The sequence below is a fragment of the Jaculus jaculus genome, chromosome 5 (assembly GCF_020740685.1).
Source record: "Jaculus jaculus isolate mJacJac1 chromosome 5, mJacJac1.mat.Y.cur, whole genome shotgun sequence".
NCBI lineage: Eukaryota > Metazoa > Chordata > Mammalia > Rodentia > Dipodidae > Jaculus > Jaculus jaculus.
In genome coordinates this window covers 68714729-68733537 of record NC_059106.1, presented here as the reverse complement: position 1 = coordinate 68733537, position 18809 = coordinate 68714729, and the positions used below count along the sequence as shown (strand labels likewise).

The 18809-nt window shown below is 43.7% G+C and overlaps 1 protein-coding gene across 4 annotated transcripts in view; it reads left to right on the top strand.

Moving 5' to 3' along the window:
- Ago1 (argonaute RISC component 1) overlaps positions 1 to 18380 on the top strand; it is a 59231-nt gene extending 40851 nt beyond the window's left edge. For 3 of the 4 annotated variants that reach the window (XM_004665225.3, XM_004665226.2, XM_045149000.1), the window contains 7 exons: positions 975 to 1134; positions 1303 to 1393; positions 9528 to 9722; positions 10778 to 10912; positions 11503 to 11604; positions 12867 to 13066; positions 13313 to 14263. In XM_004665225.3, the coding sequence (XP_004665282.1) occupies positions 975 to 1134; positions 1303 to 1393; positions 9528 to 9722; positions 10778 to 10912; positions 11503 to 11604; positions 12867 to 13066; positions 13313 to 13421 (992 nt within the window). In that variant the 3' untranslated portion in view covers positions 13422 to 14263. Of the gene's footprint in view, positions 1 to 974; positions 1135 to 1302; positions 1394 to 9527; positions 9723 to 10777; positions 10913 to 11502; positions 11605 to 12866; positions 13067 to 13312; positions 14264 to 15460 lie in introns of those variants that run through there. The other variant, XR_006637141.1, reaches the window with a different exon arrangement.
- Positions 18381 to 18809: the final 429 nt, after the last annotated feature.

Genomic DNA, 18809 nt, shown 5'->3' with positions numbered 1-18809 from the left:
CAATCTAGCCCAAGCTGACCTGGAATTCACTATGTAGTCTCTCAGGGTGACCTCAAACTCTCGGCAATCCTCCTCCTGCCTCCCAAGTGCTGGGATTAAAGGTGTGTGCCACCATGCCCAGCTAGCCCCAATTCTTTTATCTTTTTTTGAATCAACTGCTTTTTCCTTTTCCTTATTGATTTATAGGCATTCTTTCGTTCTTCTTGTTTTTTTAAAGCCCAGACTGGCCCCGACCTCAAGGAATCCTCTTTCCTCAGCCTTCCCCAAGTGCTAGGATTACAGACATAAGGCACCATATTTGTTGCCTGTGCTGGGAATGTTCCCTCTGACCTCTCCCCAGATTTCTGCTCAGTCATTACCTAAAACCATTTTCCTGACTAAGTTACTACCTCTTACTATACTGTCATAAGTCAATTTATCAATGTTGTAAGTTTTTAATATGTTATTTTATTTGTTTATTTGCAAGAGAGATAGATAACATGCTAGGGCATCTAGCCATTGCACACTTGCATACAAGATGGTGCATGCATCTGGAGTTCGATTACAGTGGCTGGAGAACCTGGCGTGCCAATTCTGTCTCTCTTTTGTATGAAAAAACAAAAAAAAGGCAAATGTTGGAGAGATGGCTTAGTGGTTAAGGCACTTTCCTATAAAGCCCAAGGACTTATGTTCAACTCCCCAGGTCCCATGTGTGCCAGATGCTCGGTGACACAAGTGCACAAGGCCACACATACACACAAGTTCAATTGCAGTGGCTGGAGGCCCTGGCACACCAATTCTTTCTTTCTCACTCTTGCATTATAAGGCCGTCTGTTGGGCATGTGTCAAAAAGAACGCAGATAGATGGAATGCAGTATGAAACTTTCATGTGTTCCTTGTCTCCATTGTGTCTCCTGGTACTGGGTAAACTGCTTGGCGTCTACTTGACATTCACAATATGTCAAATGCCCTAATCTATTTTCTTTTGCCTGTAGCTGAAGTGAAACGTGTTGGAGATACACTCTTGGGAATGGCAACGCAGTGTGTGCAGGTGAAGAACGTGGTCAAGACCTCTCCTCAGACTCTGTCCAACCTCTGCCTCAAGATCAATGTCAAACTTGGTGGCATTAACAACATCCTAGTCCCACACCAGCGGTATGAACTCTGTTGTCCATTTGCTATTGTCAAGGTGCCCTACTGGGGATTGGTGAAGAGACAGAGCCCTTTCTAGGCAGAGTGGATCAAACGCAAGAGTGGGTGCTTGATGGTACCAGTCAGAGAAGACCCAGTTCCTCACCATTTTGTTTTCTCTTCCTTGCTCAGCTCTGCTGTCTTTCAACAGCCAGTGATATTCCTGGGAGCAGATGTCACACATCCCCCAGCAGGGGATGGGAAAAAGCCGTCTATCACAGCAGTGAGTAATTTCTCTGAACTGTGAGTCTTCAGAACTGCAGATGACTTTCTCAGCCTTTCCCTTGGCCCTTTTTACTATTTTTCACCACAGCATCTCCATTGTCTGTACACCTATCTGTGTGCTGTCTTTTTGGGTTATATGCCTAGCAGTCTTATAGCTGGGTTATATTTTAGTTGTCTCAGGAACCTCCACACTGATTTCCACAATGGCTGGACCAGGTTGCATTCCCTCCAACAGTGTAGAAGGGTTCCTCTTTTTCTGCATCCTCGCCAGCATTTATGGTCATTTGTTTTCATGATGGTGGCCAATCTGACAGGAGTGAGATGGAACCTCAATGTAGTTTTAATCTCATTTCCCTCATGACTGGGGATGTAGAACAATTTTAGGTGCTTATACGCCATCTGTATTTCTTCTTTTGAGAACTCTCTATTTAGTTCCATAACCCATTTTTTAATTGGGTTGTTTGATTCCTTATTATTTAACTTTTTGAGTTCTTTGTATATCTTAGATATTAATCCTCTGTCAGATGTATAGCAGGCAAAGATTTTCTCCCGTTCTGTAGGTTGCCTCTTTGCTCTATTCACAGAGTCCTTTGTTGCACAAAAGCTTTGTAATATCATGAGGTCCCAGTGGTTGATCTGTGGTTTTATTTCCTGAGAAATTGGGGTTATATTCAGAAGTCTTTGCCAAGACCATTGTGTTGAAGGGTTTCCCCCATTTTTTCAGAGTTTCAGGTCTGATATTAAGGTCTTTGATCCATTTGGACTTAATTCTTGTGCGTGGAGAGAGATAAGTTTCTATTTTAATCCTTCTGTAGGTACATATTCAGTTTTCCCAGCACCATTTGCTGAAGAGGATGTCTTTTCTCCAATGAGTATTTTTGGCATTTTTGTAAAAGCTCAGGTAGATGTAGCTACCTGGGCTTACATCTGGGTCCTCTATTCTGTCCCATTGATCTACATGTCTGCTTTTGTGCCTGTACCATACTGTTTTTGATACTATGGCTCTGTAATAATAGGTTAAAATCAGGTATGGTGATACCACCAACCTTATTTTTGTTGCTCAGTATTGTTTTAGATATTCAAGTTTTTTGTTCTTCCAAATGAATTTTTGAATTGTTTTTTCTATTTCTGTGAAGGATGCCATTGGAAATTTTTTGTTTGTTTGTTTTTGTTTTTTTGAGGTAGGGTCTCACTTTAGCTCAGGCTGACCTGGAAATCACTCTGTAGTCTCAGGGTGGCCTCAAACTCACAACAGTCCTCCTAACCTCTGCCTCCCAAGTATTGGGATTAAAGGTATGCACCAGCACCCCCCCCCCCAGCTTCCATTGGAATTTTGATGGGGATTGCATTAAATATGTAGAATGCTTTCAGTAAAATTGTCATTTTTCACAATATTGATTCTTCCAATCCAAGAACAAGGGATGTCATTCCATTTCCTAGTATCTTGGGCAATTTTGCGCTTGAGTGTTTTAAAGTTTTCATTGTAGCGATCCTTCACTTCCTTGGTTAGGTTTATTCCAAGGAATTGTTTTTATGTAATTGTGAATGGGATTGGTTCTCTGATTTCATCTTCTGTGTGTTTGTTGTTAGCATATAGGAAGGCTACTGATTTCTGTGTGTTTATTTTGTATCCTGCAAGGAATTATTTCAATTTTCCTGTATTTGTTAAGGTTTGCTTTGTGTCCTAATATGTGGTCTATTTTAGAGAATGTTCCATTTGCTTCTGTAAAGAATGTATATTCTGCAGCATTTTGATGAAATGTCCTGTATATATCATTAGGTTCATTTCTATAACCTTATTTAATCCAGATGCCTTTCTGTTTATTTTTTGCCAGGATGACCTGTCAATTGATGAGAGTGGGGTGTTGAAGTCACCCACTACCACTGTGTTTGGTATTATCTGTGACCTTAGTTCTAATAGCATTTGTTTGATGAATTTGGGAGCCCCCATGTTAGGTGCATATATGTTTAGCATTGTAATGTCCTCCTATTGGAGAGTTTCTTTATTCAATATACAGTGACCTTCCTTGTCTTTCCTAACTAATGTTGGACTGAAGTCTACCTTGCCAGATGTTAGGATAGCGACCCCTGCTTGTTTTCTAGGCCCATTTGCTTGAAACACTGATTTTCAACCTCTCACTCTAAGATAGTGTCCATTCTTTGTAGAAAGGTGAGTTTCTTGGAGGCAACAAATTGAAGGATCCTGTTTTTTTGTTTTGTTTTGTTTTGTTTTAAAAAAAGAAGCTTTATTCATTTATTTGAGAGTGGGTGTGTGTGGGGGTAAGAGGCAGGTAGAGCAAATCGATGCCCCAGGGCCTTCTGCCACTGCAAATGAACTCCAGACACATGAACCACCTTGTGTATCTGGCTTATGTGGGCCCTGGAGAATCTACCTGGATCCTTTGTCTTTGCAGGCAAACACCTTAACCATTAAGCATCTCTTCAGCCCAGGATCCTGCTTTTTTTGTTTTGTTTTGTTTTTTTGAGGTAGGGTCTCCCTGTAGCCCAGGCTGACCTGGAATTCACTATGGAGTCTCAGGGTGGCCTCGAACTCACAGAAATCCTCCTACCTCTGCCTCCCAAGTGCTGGGATTAAAGGCGTGTGCCACCACGCCCGGCAGGATCCTGCTTTTTAACCCAGTCTGCAAGCCTGTGTCTTTTGGTTGGGACATTGGGACATTTAGGCCATTGATACTAAGAGTTGTTATTGGAAGGTGTGTATTTATTTTTGCCTTTTTTTTTTTTTTTTTGTAGTTCTTCCAGTTTTACCTTTGCTCTCTTGTATTAACTAGTATTTGAGTGTGGTTTGTTTTTTTTCCAGGTTCCTTGTATGTGTGTTTTTCTTCCTCTTCTGCATGGAGGATTCTTTCAAATATTTTCTATAAGGCTGGTTTTGTTTTCAAATATTCCTTTAGCCTGCTTTTGTTGTGGAATGATCTTACTTCCCCATGTATTTGAAGGGATAGCTTTTCAGGATAAAGTAACCTTGGTTGACAATTATCTTTCAGAACTTAGAATATGCATCATTCCAAGCCCTTCTGGCTTTTAAAGTTTGTGTTGAGTAATTTGCTATGACCCTGATGGGCTTGCCTTTGTACGTGACTTGATTTTTCTCCCAACTGTTTTCAGTATATTTTCTTTGGTTTGTGTGTTTGGTAGTTTAATTATAATATGGCAAGGAGAGATTCTTTTCAGGTTTTGTCTGTTTGGTGTTCTGAAGGCTTCTTGTATCTGCATTGGAATCTCTTTCCCAATTTGGGGGAAGTTTTCTTCTATGATTAAAAAAAAAAATTACTTATTTATTTGCAAGGAGGGGGCATGGAGAGAGAGAATCATTGTACCAGGGCCTCTTGCTGCTAGAAACAGCCTCCAGATGCATGTGCCACTTTGTGCATGTGGCTTTATGTGGATATTTAGGAATCCAACCCAGGTAGTCAGGCTTTGCAGGCAAGCGCCGTAACTGCTGAGCTATCTCTCCAGCTCTCTTCTATGTTTGTTTGTTTGTTTGTTTTTTCCATTTTTTTGAGGTAGGGTCCCACTCAAGCCCAGGCTGTCCTGGAATTCACTATGTAGTGTCAGGGTAGCCTTGAATTCTCAGCAGTCCCCCTACTTCTGCCTCCTGAGTTCTGGGTTAAAGGCATGTGCCATCACACCCAGCTCATCTATGCTTTTGTTGAGAGCATCTACTATGCCTTTGGAGTGAAGAGCACCTACTATGCCTTTGGAGTGAAATTCTTCTCCTACTATACCCTGAAGTCTTATATTTGATCTTTTCATAGTGTTCTGAATATCTTGAAATTTTCATTCATACCTTCCTACTAGTTTGTCTTTCTTTTTTTTTTTTTTTTTAATTTTTTTATTTATTTAATTGAGAGCGACAGACACAGAGAGAAAGACAGATAGAGGGAGAGAGAGAGAATGGGCGCGCCAGGGCTTCCAGCCTCTGCAAACGAACTCCAGACGCATGCGCCCCCTTGTGCATCTGGCTAACGTGGGACCTGGGGAACCGAGCCTTGAACCGGGGTCCTTAGGCTTCACAGGCAAGCGCTTAACCGCTAAGCCATCTCTCCAGCCCATAGTTTGTCTTTCTTGTTGGACACTATCAGATCTGCCAGCTGGTCTTCTAGTTTAGATAGATATTCTGTTCTCTCCTTTATCCATTCTACTGGTGAGATTTTCTAGTTTTTTTTTATTTGACTTGCTGTGTTTCTCATTGCTAGTATTTCTGACTGGCTTTTTTTTCATTTCTAGCTCCTTATTCATGTCTTGTATTGACTTCCTTATTTCATTAAGTTGGTTTCCTATGTCTTCTTTGACTCCTTTGATTTCCTCTTTGATTTCTTGGAGCATATTTATAATCATTCTTTAGAAATCTTTCTCAGGCAGTTCCTCTAAATCAGTCTCACTGGAGGTATTTCTGATGGATTTATATTTTTTGGTGGATTTATGTTGCCTTGATTTTTTGTGTTTGTTGTAGTGAATTTTACATCTTGGATTAATTTAATGCTTGGTTTTTCTAATTATCTGCAATATTATTAGATGTATCAATCACTCTGATGTTATATATCTTCAGGATAGGAACTTAAGGTACTAGGTGTGGCTCTGAAGACTGTCAGAGTAACCACAAAAGTGACCCTAGGTGTTGGGTTTGCCTGCTATGAGAATATTCTAGTAGGCTTAATGGAACAAAATGCAGGCAAATTATAAAATTTAAACTGGGCTGGAGAGATTGCTTAGCAGTTAAGGCATTTGCCTGCAAAGCCAAAGAATCCTGGTTTGATTTTCCAGGACCCACATAAGCAGATGCATAAGGGGGAACATGTGTCTGGAATTTGTTTGCAGTGGCTCGAGGCTCTGACGTGCTCATTCTTCCTCTCTCAAATAAGTAAAATATATATTTAAAAAACTAAATTAAAAATTGAAAATAAAATTTAACTAAACAATATACGCATTCAATGAAAACCAGCACAAAGTATTTATGCAAGAATAGGTATTATGGCAAACAGATCCTCTTACAAAGTCAAAGTCCCTAAGGATATGTATTGCCCCACACCCTTAATCCTGTCAACTCGGAGGCTGAGATCTCTGGTCTGTAGAGGGTTACAAGGGCAGTTTGTGACCGAGTGAGACCCTGCCCTTGCGAACAACAGAAGAGGTGACAAAGGCACTACAAATTAGCAAGCAACAAATGACAAGCCCAAAATATAGCTTATTTAAGAACAGCAAATCTGGCCATCCATCAAATTTAACACATTATTTACCCCACATGGAAGGTGCAATTAGCACTTCCGATGCAAGCCTATATACCAGGCTTATTAGGCGGGTACTGACCTGGTGTAATCCCAGTTACCTTTTGGGATGGCTTTGGTCTCACTTGTGCTGTGTGCTCACTTGAGTCCCTCTTTGCTGTGCTGTGGGCTCAGGTAGGCTGGCTGAGTCGCTGCTCTGATCGCCTGTGCTGGGTGCTGTGTAGGTGAGCTCCATTCCCTAGATCTCTGTGGATGGTGGCAGAAGTTCTCTTGCTGGTCCTTGAGATCCTCTTCTTCAGGAGTTGCTTGGCTGATCCCTGATCCTTCTCCTTTCTTGAGATTGTGAGGAGGATTAGTGAGTGGAAAATCCCCTCATATGTTTTTTCCTGTGATTCGTAGTAAGCCTGGTGCCACTTCTGGCTGCTTCTATGGACTCTTAGACACTCTGGGTCTCTCCTGCTTCTCTGCTGTGGTTGATAATTCCTTAGGCACCTTCACTTTTTAGTAGAAGAGTGTATTTTGCTGGTTTTTTGTTTTGTTTTGTTTTCTTTTCCTCCCCTAGGCTGCTTTGGCATGGTTCCTATGCCACCATCTTAACTGGACTTCCTGTGTGCTGCCTTTTTGGGAGAGAAGAATAGAGAGAGTATAGCCTGGGACCAGGAACTCTTTCTCCCCATTCATGTTATTTTCCTTTTTCACATGCTTTTCTGGGATAGCAGGGAGTGACTTAAATGTATCTTCTCTAAAATCCCTTTGAGGGGAATTTTTTAATTGTAGGACCATTCTGTCCCCTGCTTTACTCTCACTGTTAATCTACCTAGTACAGTAGGTATTTCTTCAATGCCTTTCCTGATTTCCAGGCTCCCTATCTGGTAGGAACTTCCAAACCAGGCCCTTTTCACATTTCTCTGCCAGGTATGGCTATAATTGTGCCTACCCAACACAAAATTCCAAACTTGCCTTAAAAATGAGGGTTGTTTTTTGTTTGTTTCTTTGGTTTAATTTCATTGCCCATTTCTTGAGCATGAACTTTGTGGATGATATCACTGTGTTACCCTGTGTAAAGGTTGGACACACCTGCCAGGGCTTGTCTTATTTTTGTAAGTACTGACAAGCACTCTAACATGCTTTTCTAAGTTATCCTTGTGGGCTGTGGCCATTGTCCTTTTGAAAATGATATTCCTATCATCATCTACAAAACACTATGATGATGATCCTGGTCTTGGATAGAGTAGCACATGAATGGAAAAAAGGATTAACTTTGGTCTGGAGAAGTGATCAAGAAGTGGTCAAGGCACCTGCCTGCAGAGTCTAAGGACCTGGGTTCAACTACCCAGTACCCATGTAAAGCCAGATACACAAGGTAATACATACATCTGGAGTTCATTTGCAGTGGCTAGAGGCTTTGTTGAACCCATTCTCTCAAATAATAATAAAAAATACATACATACATATATATATACATACACACACATACATATACATATATGTATATGTATGTATGTGTATATATCTATTTATCTATCTATCTATATTTATTTATTTATTTTGGTTTTTAGGTTCTTACTCCAGCCCAGGTTGACCTGGAATTCACTCTGTAGTCTCAGTGTAGCCTTGAACTCTCAGCAATCCTCTTATCTCTGCCTCCTGAGTGCTGACATTAAAGGTGTGCATCACCATGCCCTAAATTTTTTCTTTTTAAAAAGGATTGACTTGGCTTGGATAATGTCACTTTTTTTTGTTTGTGTTTTGTATTTTTTAAACTTTTTCTCAATTTTTATTAACATTTTCCATGATTATAAAAAATATCCCACGGTAATACACCCCCCCCCCATTTTCCCCTTTGAAGTTCCATTCTCCATCATATCCCCTCCCATCTCAATCAGTCTCTCATTTATTTTGATGTCATGATCTTTTCCTCCTCTTATGATGGTCTTGTGTAGGTAGTGTCAGGCACTGTGAGGTCATGGATATCCAGGCCATTTTATGTCTGGAGGAGCACATTGTAAGGAGTCCTACCCTTCCTTTGGCTCTTACATTCTTTCTGCCACCTCTTCCACATTAGACCCTGAGCCTTGCAAGGTGTGATCGAGATGTTACTGAGTACTCCAGTCACTTCTTTCCAGCACTATGATACCTCTGAGTCATCCCAAGGTCACTGCCATCTGAAAAGAGAAGACTTTCTACCCAAAGTGAGAGTAGCGTTAATGTAAGGGTATGAATATTAAGAGAAGTGCTTACTGGGAAGTTTTGTATTTTTAAAAATATTTATTTATTTTTATTTATTTGAGAGAGAGAGAATGGACATTCCAGGGCCTTTGAGCACTGTAAATGAACTCCAGGCATGTGCACCCCCTTGTGGCACCTGGCTTAGTGGGTCCTGGAGGATCGAATCTGGGTTCTTTGGCTTTGTAGGCAAGCACCTTAACCACTAAGCCATCTCCCCAGCCCTGTATTTTTTGTTGTTGTTGTTGTTTGTTTGTTTGTGTGGTTTTTGAAACAGGGTCTCATTGTGTAGCTTAGACTGTCCTTGAACTTGTTACATACCATAGGATGGCCTAAAACTCCAGGTCCTCCTACCTCAGCTTCCTGACTGCTAAGATTACAAGTGTGCGTTACCATACTTGGTTGGTCACTGTTTCATGTAGTAGGGTCAGCTCATCACGTGCCCCTCTATTAAGCCTTGTGTGGGTGCTTTATATACACTGCAAGGATACTGACAGCAGACATTCTTACCAGATATATTAAGTTCTCTGTGCATGGTAAAACAGAATAAAACCAGGGATCATTGAATCCCAGGCCCTATCTTTCTTGATAAGATGCCAGTTGTACGGTGAAGGAGGGTGCTATTCCAGAGATTGATCCTTGCTCCTTGATTGTCAGGTGGTAGGCAGTATGGATGCCCACCCCAGCCGATACTGCGCTACTGTGCGGGTACAGCGACCACGGCAGGAGATCATCGAAGACTTGTCCTATATGGTGCGTGAACTGCTCATCCAATTCTACAAGTCCACCCGCTTCAAACCTACTCGCATCATCTTTTACCGAGACGGAGTCCCCGAAGGCCAGCTTCCTCAGGTAAGGTCCACAGTAGGTAGAAAATTATTCATATTTAGGCCAGAGCACAACTTTTTCTAAGTTGTTGGCACTGGGATGTGCACCACTTGGTAGGCAACTTTGCTATTGTCAAGCTTGGGGTCAGGGATCACAATGGAGTGAAGTATCTAAGAATTTATTGTTACTTCTTATAACAGAAAACTTTCAGTGCCTGTTTGCTTGTTAGTATTGAAGAATGGTCTAGGCCAGTGGTTCTTTTTTGTTTCTTTCTTTGTTTTTGGTTTTTCGAGGTAGGGTTTTACTCTAGCTAAGGCTGACCTGGAATTCACTATGTAGTCTTAGGGTGGCCTTGAGCTCACAGCCATCCTCCTACTTCTGCATCCCAAATGCTGGGGTTAAAGGCATGCACCACCATACCTGGCTCTTTTTAAACTTATTTATTTATTTGTAAACAGAGAGCAAGAGAAAGAGACAGAAAATGACAGAAGGAATGGGCATGCCAGGGCCTCTTCTCACTGCAAATGAACTCCAGATACATGAACCACTTTGTACATCTGGCTGTATGTGGGTACTGGGGAATCAAAACCTGGTCTGTCAGGCATTGCAAGCAAGTGCCTGTAACTGTTGAGCCATCTCTCCTGCCTGAACAGTGGACCTGAAGTGCTCATACAATGGACATCATCTGGAAAGCTTATTAAAGTAATTTACAGGGCTATATCCTTAGAGTTCCTCTTTGCACGAGTCAAGGGTGCATCCCTAGAATTTGTACTTCTTATAAATTACTAGATGATGCTGATGGTCCAGAGATCGCATTTTGGGCCCCAAGTGTTTATCTTCCTCTATAATATTTCTTCTGTTCATTCCCCTGGCCAAGCATTTTATCATCACGTTGTTTAGACTAGTGCTGGGTGAAGTGAGCGGACGGACCTGTCAGCTCTAATTGTCGAGTAGCAGCTTATGAAGCCTATGCGCACAAGGTCCCGTTGCAGGTCGCCCTATTTTTCATTCAGTGAGGCCTCTGAACTCAAGTGGAGCTGTGTGTCGTTGTCTCCCCCTGCTCCCCACTGTGTGCCTAGATCCTCCACTATGAGCTGCTTGCCATTCGTGACGCCTGCATCAAGCTGGAAAAGGACTATCAACCTGGGATCACTTACATTGTGGTGCAGAAACGCCATCACACCCGCCTTTTCTGTGCTGACAAGAACGAGCGAGTGAGTGAGGGATTGTTGAGGCAACAAATACCCGCATCCTGTCTCCTTTACCTTTATAGAGAAGAAGCTTTGATATTAAATCTGGGAATTCTGTGATTTTCCTCTGTGTCCTCCTTGGCTCCTTTATTCTCCCTGGTTCTTGTGGTCTATCCTTACCTCTTCCTTCCTTTAGTGCCTCCTTCTCCCATCTTCCCTTATACTTCCTCTCCTCCTCCTAGCTCCCTGGCCTAGACCCCATATATAGACCAGCTCCCAGAGAAGGGAAAGGGAACTACCATTTATTGAACTTCTCTGTGCCAGTCACTGTTCAAGGCGGCTTCCTCACAGCAACCCTGTGAGGTAGGTACTATTCTTACCTTCGTTTAACCTCAGAAAGGTTAAATGACTTGTTAAGCTCAGCTTGGAAAACCAGGACTTGAACACAAGTCTGGTTGGCTTTTGAAACCTATTTTGAGGCCTCGTTCCCTCTGGGGAATAGTAGCTTCTATATCCGTTCTTGGAGTTCTGGGAGAGTCAAAGAAGAATTCAGCCAAGGCCCTAGTCAGGGCCAAGCAGGTCTTGGGATCTTGGTTGTTTTTGTTTCTATACAGATTGGGAAGAGTGGTAACATCCCAGCTGGGACCACTGTGGACACCAACATCACCCACCCATTTGAGTTCGACTTCTATCTGTGCAGTCACGCAGGCATACAGGTAGCTAGACTATTACCTGGGGTTTCCATTGGGTCAAAAATTAGTTGGTTATTCCCATTGCATCTCAGGTATGCCAGTTGTCATAGAATAGTATTCACCTCAGAACTACTGTCTTAAAATCCCTGGGCCAATTTGTGGGTTGCCTGTACAAAGATGACTTTGGTTATCTGGGGTCTGCCTGCTCATAGAGGATCATCTAGCCTAGCTGTGTTCTGTTTTGTTTGTTTGTTTGAAGCAGGGTCTCTGTAGTTCAGGCTGACCTGGAATTCACTATGTAGTCTTAAGCTGGCCTCAAACTCACAGCAATTCTCCTACCTCTGCCTCCCAAGTGCTGGAATTAATGCAGAGTGCCATGCCTGGCCTAGCTGTGTTCTTTTTTTTCTAAAAATTTTTAAATATGTTATTTGAGAGAGAGAGAGAGGCAGATAGAGAGAATGGGCACACCAGGGGCTGCAGCCACTGAAAACAACTGCACATGCATGCGACACCTTGTACATCTGGCTTATGTGGGTACTGAAGGATCAAACCTGGATCCTTAGGCTTTGCAGGCCCTGTATTCTTTTTTTGTTTATTTTTATTTATTTATTTATTTTATTTGCAAGCAAAGAGTGTCCGACAGACAGAGAGAGATTGGGTGTACTAGGACCTCTAGCCACTGTAAACTAACTTCAGACATGTGTGCCATTTTGTGCATCTGGCTTGACGTGGGTTCTGGAGAATCCAACTCAGGTAGTTAGGCTTTGCAGACAAACTCCTTAACTAGTGAGACATCCCTCTAGCCCCTAGTTATATTCTTTTGTTGTTGTTGTTGTTTGTTTGTTTGTTTGTTTGTTGAGGTAGGGTTTCACTCTAGTCCAGGCTGACCCAGAATTCACTAAGTAGTTTCAGGGTGGCCTCGAACTCATGGTGATTCTCCTACCTCTGCCTCCCGATTGCTGGCATTAAAGGCATGCACCGTCACTTCTGGCCTTTTTTTTTTAAGGCATGTAATGCCAGGCCTGGCTGAGTTTTTTTTTTAACGTTTTATTTATTTATTTATTATATTATTTATAAACAAACTCCAGATACATGTGTCACCTTGTGCATCTGGCTTTATGTAGGTGGGGAATTGAACCTGTGTCCTTTCGCTTTGCAGGCAAGCACCCTAACCACTAAGCCATCTCTCCAGCCCCTCTAGCTGTGTTCTTAATAGTGACCCTCTCCTTTATCAGCAGCTATTTCTTATGCCCAACCTGGAGCCCCTTACTTTCTGTTCTACCTAGGGCACCAGCCGGCCATCCCATTACTACGTTCTGTGGGATGATAACCGTTTCACTGCGGACGAGCTCCAGATCTTGACATACCAGCTGTGCCACACTTACGTACGATGCACACGTTCTGTCTCTATCCCAGCACCTGCCTACTATGCCCGCTTGGTGGCTTTCCGAGCACGATACCACCTGGTTGACAAGGAACATGACAGGTGAGGCCTGGGGTCAGGCTGCTGCCTTTTTGCCTCATCCAGTTGTACTGTCCAGACCCTTTCAACTGTCCTTGAGTAGAAGAAATTGGATGCTGTCCAATTTCGTGACTTTGGACCATCTGGCCAAACCAGGGTTGGGTTTTTTTTTCTGAATTTGGTATTGGCATCCGCATTGCAGGGACGGATGAGGGGATTTGTAGCAGCTCAGTTCACCAGGAAGGCCTCTGTTCACTTCTTCCTTTACAGTGGAGAGGGGAGCCACATATCCGGGCAGAGCAATGGGCGGGACCCTCAGGCCCTGGCCAAAGCTGTGCAGGTTCACCAGGACACTCTGCGCACCATGTACTTCGCTTGAAGGCAGAACGCTGTGACCTCACTGGATAGAAGAAAGCTTTCCAAGCCCCCCACCCTGGAGCTGTGCCGCCCAAATCCACAGGAAGCAAGGAAGAGGGAGGCGGGGAAGGGAGCAGTGGAGGAGGCCTTGTTTCTTTCTACCGACGGGGTGTAAGGGTGGGGAACAGGGCCAGCAAGACAGACCACCAGCCAGAAATCTCTTACACCAACCTCATGTCCTCCGACCCTCACCCATCTTGTCATATCTGGCCCTGGCCCCTCTGGACTAAGAGGGGCAGCACTGGTGCCCACCATACACACAGGTGTCTCATGTGACTCACAGTGCTAAAGACTCATGCTTGACAGCTTGGTCAGGTCAGCTCTGCAGCCCTGCGGACAAAAGCTGGTAGGTTTGGGTTTCATCCTTTAGGTGGGAAAGTGAGGGGCTTGAGAAAGTGGGTGGGAAGAGGGAAGGAAATTTTAGGAGCCTTAATCAGAAAAGGTCTAGATTTGTTTAAGAAAAATGAAACCCAACCCAGATCAATATTTTAGGATACTAGATGTTTTCATGGGTTCAGAATCCAGTTTGTAGGAAGATTTTTAATGCTAATGGTTTTGGTTGCTCCTCCCCCAGCCGCCACCCTCCCCTGCTACCCTTATTCCTCCCTCTCCACCTTTGCTCCCCCACTTTCACCTTATGCCTCTTCCCTGACAGACATCCAGCCCCCTAGTAACACTTGAGGCACTATGGCACTTAGCTCTGAAGTGACACGACCCTGTCTTCCTTCCGCCTGCTGGTGGGTAACCAGTGCCTTCCCTGTAATGGTTATGCTGCAGAACCGCAACCTTTTGTACCTTTCTTTGTGGGGTGGGGTGGGGGTGGGAGAGGAGGTAGGGAGGGAAGACGTATCCCAAATCCAACAAGCCTCCAGCCAGAATGCCAGCTATTTTTCCTTTGAAGGAATTGACTTCCATACTCATTGAGCTTTTAAAAAGATCCTAACCTCAAGATGGTTCAAATCCATTGACATTTGCACTTTCAGCCGTGACAAGTCTCGGAGCTGCTGAGATGACTGGCCCTTGGCCTTCCCGCTTTAGCTCCCCCTTTGCCCTGTTCCTACACCTCCTATCCTGCCAGGTCTTGGACTTAACTTTCATACCATTTCTCACTCTTGGCTTCTTTTTCCCCCTGATGGCCTAGTCTCTTATGTTTCAATATTTCTTAACTGGGGTGTCTTATAACAGAAGATCTTTAGGACTAAAGAAAAAAAAAGAAAAGAAAACTAAATGTTATTTTTATACCATAACTTGAGTCTATTGCCAAATCTGGTCCTCCCTCCCACGCCAGATGAGTTTACATCCCAGAAACATGGAGCCATCAGAAGGAACTGTGTACCTGAATTGTTCTCTGGCCTGGCGCTCTAGGGGCTGGTTGTCTCCTCAAGGTGGGACTCAGTCTCTGCCCTTCCTCTGTGCAGATGATACCTTTTTCTTGCTACAGCCTCCCTCTACTGCACTGCCCTGCACTCTCCCCTGCAAGTGCATCTTCCCCTTTTCTGGACTGGACTGTCCTTCGACCTTTTGACCTGCCCCAGATTCTAGCATGTCCCGTGGACAGGCTGGGAAATTTCGCTGCTCCCCTATTGCTTCTGTTTACACAAATGAATTTTTCCTGGCTTCCCACTAGGGCATGTGAGTGGGTGGCATGGGCTCTTTTTATTATTATTATTAATTATTATTATTATTATTATTGATCGAGATATGGGGGTCCTCTGTCTTACATGACTAGAAAAGATGGGGTTCTAGCTTTGTCCCTGCTGGCCTTGAAGCAAGACCCCTCCCCCTTTCCTTGACTTTTTTTTTTTTTCCTGAACTACTGCTTGGGATGGGGAGTTTCAACTTCAGTGTGCAAATTCCTCTTTGGGGAGCCTGGGCTTTGATTTGCCCTAGTTTGGTGATGAAGATGAGACTTTAGATCTAGCCCAGGCTTGGAGGCCAGCTGGAGGAAGAAAGGTCTGAATCTCGGCCTGTGGAGTTAAAGCTACCCTTTATTCTCCCCAGGGGCCCTTGTACGACACTCGGCCTAGATTTCCTATGCAAAACAACCTATCCCGGGTGCAGTACAGGCTGCCTACATCGTCCAGTAACTTCACAAGACTAGCACAACATTCATCATGGAGAAAGTAACAGGACTCTGGAGTCACTCCTCCTGTACTATTTTTTTTTTTTTCTTTTTTTTTCTGCTGGCTACAGTAGGGAGTGCCCCATGGGCACAGACCCAGCTGAAGAACAGAATGGAGGCCCTGGGAGGAGGCAGCTCACTGAGGAGCCTACATTCCTTACACAAGTGCCTAAAGAGAGTGACGCCAACACTCCATCCCTGTCCATCGCCTTCATAGACAGTCTGCTTCATGTTCTGTCACCCTTTGGGGAGGGAGCTCTCCCAGGACAGTGGGCTCTGCATGTTCTCAACTTGGGTACATTTGGGGGCTTGGATTAGGGCACTATTCCTGGAGGGTCCAGTCATTCACCAGCATTTGCAAATGCCCATAGGGAGCAGGTAGTTGTCACAACTCCTAGCAACAAGTTTTGTGTTTTCTTTCTTTTCTTTTCCTTCCTTCCTTCTTTCTTTCCTTTCTTTTCTTCCTCTCTTTCTTTCTTTCTTTCTTTCTTTCTTTCTTTCTTTCTTTCTTTCTTTCTTTCTTTCTTTCTTTCTTTCTTTCTTTCTTCTTTTTTCTCTGTGTGTCATTCTCCCCAGTGGGTTTCAATACAGAACTTAAAAGGCATCTTAGTCCTTTGGCATCGTAGTGCCATTCAAGGAATAAAAGCAAGAGATGGCCAGGCATGGTGGTGCACATCTCTGATCCCAGCCCCTGGGAGTTTGAGGCAAGAGAATCACACATTCAAGGTCAGCTTGGGCTATATATTGAATTCTAGGCCTGAGCTATGTAGTAAGACCTTATCTCAGGAAAAACAAAACAGAGAAAAGAAAAGGCAAGAGAAACAGCTTGGATGATGATAAAATAACTTCTTGCCGTGATCTCTCTCTTTCTCTCTCTTTTTCCAATTCTTTGAAAAATACTCCTGACTATGTGGGTTCTTGTTTGAATTGAGAAGTGATACTGACAGTAAGCTTGAGCTTGCTTGGATGTGGGTAAAGTGGTGCTTCATACCATGATGTTCCAAGGAAGCACTGGGGGGATTCCAACCCCATCTGCCAAGGTTTCCTGCTCCCCTCACTGTTTTGCCTTCCTTTTCCCTGGCTTCCTTTTCCTTTTTCTATTCACTCAGCTTGCTTGCTGGCCTGCCTGCCTCCTGCCTGCGTGATGATGAATTCTCTGCATGGCTGCAATGATCCTTATTGTTAATTGGCAAGGTCAGGCTTAGCTCTGACTGCAGAAGACCCAGAACCTTGTTCCTTATGCCCAGTGGTGCTAAGACCAGGGTTCACTGTTCTCAAGCATAGCTAGGGCAGGGCAGCAAGCCTGTCTAACTGGCAGTAAGTCGGAGATTTCTGGCAGCTTTCACACCTACTCATTCCTTGGAGCTGTTTTCTCTCATAGATTTTTTTTTTTTTTTTCCTTAGCTTTGCTTCCTTTGCTCTCTCCCTGCAGCCTCTCTTTGCTGAGGATATCCTGAGGGTAAACTACTCAGGTGTTGACAGCTAGAGGGTTAGAGAATAAGTATAGAGAAAGAAGAGAATAAGAAAATGGAGAGGGTTGGGTAAAAGGTGGGTGAGGAGAACCCCACTCTTTGTTTATCCAGTCAAGCATGACCCATTGCTTCAGGTGCTAAAGCTGCCCTCTTGGGATAAGCCTGGAGCTGTTGTTGCTGGGAATTTATGCTTAGACTTGGGCTGAAGACAAAGGTACCTAAAAGTATAAACCCACTCTAAAAAACCTTCCAGTTCTCACCTGCTAGCTAACCGCTCTTCTGTAACTTCCTCTTTGGCTCAGCAACCTCCCCCCACTTTTTTTTGAATAGTTTTCTTTTTCCAACCAGAATTATGTGAATAATGCCAGGTCCCATGATGGGCACCATTTTCTTAGCTGGCCCATGGGATGTCCGCAAGACTGACAGGACAGTGTTGTAGACCTTGCTTCATACCTAACAAATGGATGGATGGATGTTCCTTCCCTTTCAGGGTATGAAAAGTCATCTCAAACTAGCCAAAAGGCAGTTTTGGAAACTGCTGGGGAAAGATATTTTTATTTATTTAGTGGGCTTAGGCCAATCTAGTATGGTAGCTAAGATGCCTTCCTTGGGCAGGGATCATGGCAGGGACTTGAAGGGCACTCTTTCCTACTTAGCCTTTTAAGCAGACTGAGAAAGAGGGATTTTTCTGGTTTTCTCTTTCTTACTTACTAGGACTTGGCTTCTCCCTGGGCCGGGAGAGAGGCTGGGTTGGTGCTTTCCCCTACTCTGTTCCTACTGACCTAGAACCTCTGGCTGCTGCTCAGTAGCCCAGGAAGGGAATGGAAAGAATGGGCTCCAAACAGAACAGAATGATGCAGGCCAGGCAGATTTCCTTCTTAACAAGGGAAATGGGAAACTCTCCAAGAATTGTACAAGTGAAGACCGTGTGTCTGAATGCACCGAGTCCTCTGGTGCAGTAGCAATAAGGAAAAATGAAACGGTTTTCCTGCGCACACAGTCCAGCCTGATTGGTGTGTGATGTCGCATTTAGCAGCCATGTGGTGGGCATGTGTGACTACTCCGGGTTTCACTTTATTTTCTAAACTTTTTAATCCCTCTCAAGTCCAGCATGGATGGGGAAATGTCCGTGAAGCCCCACAGCTGTGTACTTGTTTGCATTTGTTTCCCTTTGAGACTTGTGTTTGTGTCCTGCTATGAGCTGTACCTCGTCCAGTCCATTGTGAAGTTATCCCAGCAGCTGTAATGTACAGTTCCTTCTGAAGCAAGCAACAGCAGCAGCACAATTCTGTGTTTTATAAAGACAACAGTGGCTTTTATTTCTAAAGTGCGGCCTCTTTTTTTTTTTTTTTTTTTCTTCTTCCTACCAGAAAAATAACCCGTTGGGATTAATTACATCTCTGATAGGTTTTAGGACGGAATAATGGAATGTTGTGCAACCAGACTTCACAGGGTCTCTGTACTCCACACATGTGCAAACCACTGTGCCCGCAGCATTGTGGGAGAAGGTAGACACAAATTTAAAATGAGGAAAACATGGTATTTAAACTTCAAATTCCATGGAGACTATCACACGCTACCTAGTGCCCTGGCACAGGAGGACGGTAACGCGTGACTGGCACGAGGCCATAGTGAGGACGATGGGAAAGGCGGGATGAATCTGAGAGGCTGGAGCTAGAAGAATTAACGGAATGCCATGGCTGATGGAAGAGGAGGTGGATTTGAGGCTTTGACTTTTGTTCCTACACGTGCTTAT